Here is a 7,500-nt window from a genome sequence, read left to right on the forward strand (position 1 = left end):
ACACACACACACACACACACACACACACACACACACACACACACACACACACACACACACACACACACACTGGCCTTTGTAGCTGTAGCAGTGGCACTAACACGGGCACAGGAACATTCCCAAATCTGCTCCCCTGTCTCTCTCTCTCTCTCTCTCTCTCTCTCTCTCTCTCTCTCTCTCTCTCTCTCTCTCTCTCTCTCTCTCTCTCTCTCTCTCTCTCTCGCACACTCACACACACACTCACGCGCACACACACACACACACACACACACACACACACACACACACACACACACACACACACACACACACACACACACACACACACACACACACACACACACACACACACACTCACAGGCACACTCCCAAAGCTGTCCTCTATCTCTCAGCTCATCCAGCGTCATGTGACTCCGTTGGCTGGCAAACACACTGCTGTATGTGGATGGGGCTGTTTTGCTGCTGCTGTGGATGGGGTTTGGGTTGGATTTGGGGTTGTTTTTACTGCCATCTCATCTCATCTCTCATCCACATTGTTGTCCACTTCCAGCAACACCAGGGACTCAGTAGCTTAACATTATTAACTTATCTACTACACTGACATTTAAGAGTAGCCTAAAACAACACAAGGAAAAGAGTTCTAATAATCAAACTGTTATGGACGGTCATGGGTAAGCAGTTAGGACTTGTAAGTAACCTAAAGGTTGCCGGTTCAGCTCCCGACTCGCCAGGTTGGTGGAGGGAGTAATTGACCAGTGCTCTCCCCCATCCTCCTCAATGACTGAGGTACCCTGAGCATAGTCCCGTCCCGATGCACTGCTCCCTTTCGGGCGCCATTGAGGGCTGCCCCCTTGCACTTGATTGAGGCATAAATGCAATTTTGTTGTGTGCAGTCTGCAGTGTACACTAGTGGGCTGTGGAGTACTGTGTCACAATGACAACGGGAGTTGGAGTTTCCAAGTTGGGCTTTCACTTCACTTTCAAATTGTTCTCCATTTCCTGCACACACACACACCTTACAAGGTAACTGTGAATGTTCATTTTCCCGGGTCATCTGAGTCAACTACAACTATAAAGAAGTCCAGTCATCCAGTCGTTTTGACTTTGCACTGGTGTTGAGATTCAGCATCAAAAGGAAAAGAGTTATAATGACAACAGACTTATTTCCGTAATTATGTGCTGTGGATGATAAAGAGTTAAGTCCTAATTGTTGGTAACTACAAGTCCTGACTTTCTACAAGTCTATTGACTTTCTATACTCCTTTTCAGATTTTCCAACAAAAGGAAATGAGTTGTAAGTAGTAGTAAGTAGGTTTTTTTTGGTGGTGCTGCTGTTTTAATGCCATGTCTGATTCACATTGTTGTCTTCTGCCATCGTAGCACAGCTCACTCCATTAACTTATATATTGAGTTGGGATTTAGCAACACCTGAAAAAGAGTTGCAACAAATTAGAGGTGCACCGAAAATTTGTCTGCAGAAAATATTCGGCCGAAAACGCAAAAAAAGACACTTTCGGTTTTCGGGCGAAAGCTCATTGAGTGGCCGAATCGGAGGCCGAATAGAAAATGAATTGAAAGAGGGCATTAATTAAACTAATTTCAGTTCTACTCTAACATTGAAAGACTTCTAATACACATTTATTTTCTTTCAAAAACATATCTAAACATTTATTGTAAGCCATAGATTTAAGCAATATTTTAAAATAGTGAAAAACCTAACTTTTGATAACTTTTTCCTGAATTGTAATATTCGGTTTCGGTATTCGGCCAAGTGATTACTTATAATTCGGTTTCGGTTTCGGCCACAAATTTTCATTTCGGTGCACCTCTACAACAAATAGAAGTAGTTCAGTTTATTTGGAATCCAGAGGTAGGGGGAAATCATAGCACACACTGGTAGACTTCAGTTGGACGCATAATTTGTTGGCCATGCATGGAGACTTATTTCCTTTTTTCAACCGTAGGCGCACTCAAACTCAAGGTAAAGTTGTTGCTGTCCTGTGTTTGGGTACATGTCCAAGAAAGTCATCTGATAAAAAGCAGAACAGACTGGCCTCTCTTGCTTTATTCTCTGTCCTAAAACATTTAATGCACCACGTCCACCAGGCTACACAGACGCGACTTCTGTCCTCTTAGCACAAGAATTTAGTTTATCTCGGTGGAGAATTAAGTTTCTCTCCATTTTTTTCCCTTTATTTTGATTTGGAAAAAAAAATGTCCATTCCTGCTCTGCTGAACATGCTGCTCTCTGACCGTTGGTGTCACACACAGCACGACAGGCCAGGCAGATGTTGTTCCATTTCCTGTGTCGGCAGGAAGTTGAATGCTGTTCAGATTGACGAGGGGTCACGGGCCTTGATGCCAAAGCATGAGGCAGTTCCTGACCGAGCAGGCTAGCACCACACAGTGGAACAGAACATAACACAACACACAACCTTTTAAACACACACACACACACACACATAATACAACACACATTCAACCTTTTAAACACACCCACACACACATAATACAACACACATTCAACCTTTTAAACACACACACACACACACACACACACACACACACACACACACACACAATACAACACACAACCTTTTAAACACACACACACATAACACAACACACATTCAACCTTTTAAACACACACACACACACACACACACACACACACACACACACACACACACACACACACACACACACACACACACACACACACACAATACAACACACATTCAACCTTTTAAACACACACACACACTGACACACGCACACACTGACACACACACACGCACACGCGCGCGCGCACACACACGCACAGACATGCACACACTGACACACCACTGCAAAACACATAGTACATACGCACGCCTGCACACCGCGCGCACACACACACGCACACACAAACACACACACACACACACACACACACACACACACACACACACACACACACCACTGCAAAACACACACACACACACACACACACACACACACACACACACACACACACACACACACACCACTGTGAAACACACATAGAGTACACACACACACCATTGTGAAACACAGATAGAGTACACAAACACACACACACGCACACACACACACACACACACTACACTTCACAGTCCATACATACTCACTGTTTCCTCTGTGAGTGACCAGCTGATGGTGTTTTGATTGTTTCCAGTAAAAGCGAGAGCTGGTATGTTTCCTGACAGCCCTTTCACCTCACACAGTGTTATTGTGTGTGTGTGTGCGTGTGTGTGTGTGTGCGTGTGTGTGTGTGTGTGTGTTTGTGTGCGTGTGCGAGAGAGACAGAGACAGAGACAGAGAATGTGTGGTTGAGTTGAGTTTTGTGTGTGTGTGTGTGTGTGTGTGTGTGTGTGTGTGTGTGTGAGTGTGTGTGTGTGTGTGTAGGGCTGTGAAATATATCGTATTTTCATCACGATAACGATATTTCAATGTATCGATATCAAATTTCATAATATCGATATAAATTATATTTTGGTCAATTGCCTTTGGCTAAGCCCCGCCCTCTTTAGTTACAGTTGCTAGGTCGGAGAGATAAACTTTCAATGCTGAGATATCAACGTGATTTATGCAGTGACTGCAAATCGCAGCAGTTATTCACCCCTAATAAATGAAAACGCCATTCATTGTGAATATAAGTATTTATTTTCTGAACGGTCATGCGATGCATCACAGCTGTTGTTATGGACTCTTCTCACATGGGTATCGATAGGCATTGTAACCAGCACCATGGTAAGCTGAGCTCGCATATCTTTTGAGCCCTGCCTCAAACTTGCTAGACGAAAACGAAAGCACACAACGTGATGGCTGTTCCTAGTCATCTTCAAGGCTACCACATCAATGTGTAACATTAACGTTTGGTGTTTATATCCTCAGTAGCTTAACAAAATCACGTCCATCAGCTGCTAGTCAAAACACTCCTGCCGTGACCGATAGTTAACTTTGCTAGCGGTGTTTCTTCATTAATTAGGTCAGAAATCCAAAATCCTACTCTGAAACAGGTTCGCGGTTTGCTTACAACCTTACTGAGAAGTGACACGAATGAGATGGTGGCATGATCGGAGCACACAAAGCATGTTTTTGATCCGTGTGCTTTCTAGTCGAGTGTGAGGCTGCCGAGACCCTTCAAGGCAGACTATAACTGCTAGTAATATTAATCCGGTTTTAGGTAAAGAGGAAAGCGATTACCACCTGTTACATCGCGGGGAAACTCGCACCTTTGTCACAAATACCCCAGGCACAATTTCCAATCATATTTTAATAATAATACGGCCGTATCTCGCTAACTAGGCTACTTGAAAACATGCGATTTCAGCATTGAGTTCAATGGAGCGCTGTCAAAACTGTCCGAGGTTTGTCCGAGGTCGTCCTTTTGCTGCGCTGTGATTGGTCAAAAAGCACTTTAGGGCGGGCCTTAGCCAAAGGTGAATTGCCTCTGTTGCCAAAAGTTCTGTTAAATGTAATGTGTGTGCGTGTGTGTGTAATGCTTCATCTGTGGTCAGATCAAAATAAAAGTATTAAAATGTGTGTGTGTGTGTGTTGTGTGTCCCCAGCTGGATCTGCAGTTGTCGGAGGCGAGTGGCGAGGTGCGTCTCAACTGGGGCCTGCTGGGAGTGGAGATGATGGACCTACAGCTGGCTCCCAAACCCTCACAGGTCAGACAGGAGGACACTCGTCTTCCTCTCATCTTCCTCTTCCTCTCATCTTCCTTTTCCTCCCATTTTTCTCTTCTCTTCTCTTCTCTTATCTTCTCTTCTCTTCTCTCCTCTTCTCATCTCTTCTGCTCTCCACTCGTCTCCTCTCCTCTCCTCTCCTCTCAATGCATCTCTTCTCTTCTCTTCTCTTCTCTTCTCTTCTCTTCTCTTCTCTTCTCTTCTCTTCTCTTCTCTTCTCTTCTCTTCTCTTCTCTTCACCTTTCCTCACCTCTCCTCTCATCTGCTCTCTCTTCTCTTCCTCTCCTCTCCTCTTCTCTTCCTCTTCCTCTCTCCTGTTCCTATCCTTTTCCTCTTCTCCTCTCTTTTCATCCCCCTTCTGTTGTCATGTTTTGTCACGTCTTGTCTTGTCTCTTCTTCTCATTCTCGTCTTGTCTTGTCTTGTCTTCTCATCCCCCTCTCTCTTGTCATGTCTTGACATTCTCGTCTTGTCTTGTCTTGCCTTGTCTTCTCTTGTCTTCTCCTCCTCTTCATGGATCTACAGCTCTCACCCAAATCTTCTGAGGTCAGTACTGGAGTTAGCCTGGCTATCACCACTGCCACTCTCTTTGGGAATTTGGTCTGGCTAAGTCAGCTTGTCAGCCCATTTCCCTCTTCTTTCTCTTTCCCCTCTTCCATTTATTCCCCCTCCTCCTGCTCCTCTTCCCTCTATTCCTCCTCTTCCCTCTATTCCCCCTCTTCCCTCTATTCCTCCTCCTCCTGCTCCTCTTCCCTCTATTCCTCCTCCTCCTGCTCCTCTTCCCTCTATTCCCCTCCTCCTGCTCCTCTTCCCTCTATTCCTCCTCTTCCCGCGGCTCTTCCTCTACTTCCTTCCTCTATTCCTCTGCATCCTCTCATTCTCCTTTTTCCTCTCCTCTCCTCTCCTCTCCTCTTCTCTTCTCTTCTCTTCTCTTCTCTTCTCTTCTCTTCTCTTCTCTTCTCTTCTCTTCTCTTATCTTCTCTTCTCTTCTCTTCTCTTCTCTTCTCTTCTCTTCTCTTCTCTTCTCTTCTCTTCTCTTCTCTTCTTCTCTTCTCTCCTCTTCTCTTCTCTTCTCTTCTCTTCTCTTCTCTTCTCTTCTCTTCTCTTCTCTTCTCTTCTCTTCTCTTCTCTTCTCTTCTCTTCTCTCCCTCTCTCTCTTCTTCTCTTCTCTTCTCTTCTCTTCTCTTCTCTCCTCTTCTCTTTTATCCCTCTCTCTCCTCTTTTCTTCTCTTCCCTCTCTTCTCTTCTCTTCTCTCTTCTTCTCTCTCTTCTTCTCGTCTTTTCTTGTCTCTTCTTCTCTTCTCTTCTCTTCTCTTCTCTTCTCTTCTTCTCTTCTCTTCTCTTCTCTTCTCTTCTCTTCTCTTCTCTTCTCTTCTCTTCCTTTGCTGGCGCCAGTTGACATTATCACATCCCCTTCCTCTTTACCATGTGCACAAAACACACACACACACACACACACACACACACACACACACACACACACACACAGAGGGCAAGACCTCTTTAGGAGAGCTGCACAGTTCCTTTAAAATACACATGTTGAAAAGCCAAATGGGTTTTACAGGGGAATACCAGTTAGGGGAAAGCAAGGACTTGAGCAAGCTTAACCTGCACACACGTGCATATTTTGGTGCTTTCAACACACTGTGTGTGTGTGTGTGCGCATGTGTGTGTGTGGGTGGGTGGGTGCGTGTGGGTGTTGCACGGCTGTGTGTCTGCATGCATAAATGTCTGTGTGTGTGTGTGTGCGTGTGTGCGTGCATTTGGATGCTTGTGCGCGTTTGTGTGCCTGCATGCATGCTTGTGTGTGTGTGTATCAGTTTGTGCTAATGTGTGTGTGTGTGTGTGTGTGTGTGTGTGTGTGTGTGTTTTCTGTGTTTTGTCCCCCAGGCTGCGGTGTGTGTGTGTGTGTGTGTGTGTGTGTGTGTGTGTGTGTGTGTGTGTGTGTGTGTGTGTGTGTGTGTGTGTGTATCAGTATGTGCTAATGTGTGTGTTTGTGTGTTATGTGTTTTGTCCCCCCAGGCTGCGGTGGCAGGTCTGAGCTCGTACGTGGTGCAGGAGCGCATCAGGCAGGTCCTGAGCAGCGCACGACCCTCCGCCATACTCAGCAGCCGACCCGCACACACACACCAAGTCAGGGTAAGACTATAATCAATGTTTATGAATATAATATAATATAATATAACATAATATACTTAGTACTCTGAATGAATCACAGCATATACAATCTTACACTGTCACAAATATCTACAGGATGAATAACCTACAAGCCTTTCATTTTTGTGGAAAAATGTGTATGGGGTTCCCAGAAATTTAAGAAGTCAAACGTCTTGGTTGAACGTTTCAGGTTGAATCTTTTGCCTCATTCAACGTCCCTGACCTGTGCTTTCCAGGCAGGAGTCAGCAGCGTTGTGGTCTTTCAACGCCGGCGGTGTGACCGCAGCATTAGCTATCCTTATGTCACATTGGGAAGAGTAACAGGAAGTCAGGGGTGACACAACCACCCCACGGAGTCCTAGTAGTATTCCCATTTCCTACTTTAATAACATCCTAATGAATAGGATGTGGAAATGCATAATATTATATTATTGCCACATCCGTCCCTCCCAGGATCCTAAAACTCAAGATTCGTCACCAGATTATATCCCTGCGTCACATTAGGAAGAGACACAGGACGCAGGGGGAGGGGCAGCATCCGGCTGTGTGCCATCCTAAATGTCATGCTGTCTTGTCTTCAGAGGAATAGGGAGCGGAGTGGAAATATACAAGTCATCCTTCCCTTTATTATAA

At 45.1% G+C, this 7,500-nt stretch overlaps 1 protein-coding gene across 1 annotated transcript in view; it reads left to right on the forward strand.

Moving 5' to 3' along the window:
- The window catches only part of LOC134453315 (C2 domain-containing protein 2), a 45,734-nt gene that overhangs the window by 12,576 nt on the left and 25,658 nt on the right, over positions 1–7,500 (forward strand). Inside the window, exons 4-5 of the mRNA XM_063204193.1 lie at positions 4,593–4,694; positions 6,733–6,849. Of these exons, the coding sequence (XP_063060263.1) occupies positions 4,593–4,694; positions 6,733–6,849 (219 nt within the window). The remainder of the gene's footprint in view (positions 1–4,592; positions 4,695–6,732; positions 6,850–7,500) is intronic.

Source organism: Engraulis encrasicolus, chromosome 7 (genome assembly GCF_034702125.1).
Source record: "Engraulis encrasicolus isolate BLACKSEA-1 chromosome 7, IST_EnEncr_1.0, whole genome shotgun sequence".
Taxonomy (NCBI): domain Eukaryota; kingdom Metazoa; phylum Chordata; class Actinopteri; order Clupeiformes; family Engraulidae; genus Engraulis; species Engraulis encrasicolus.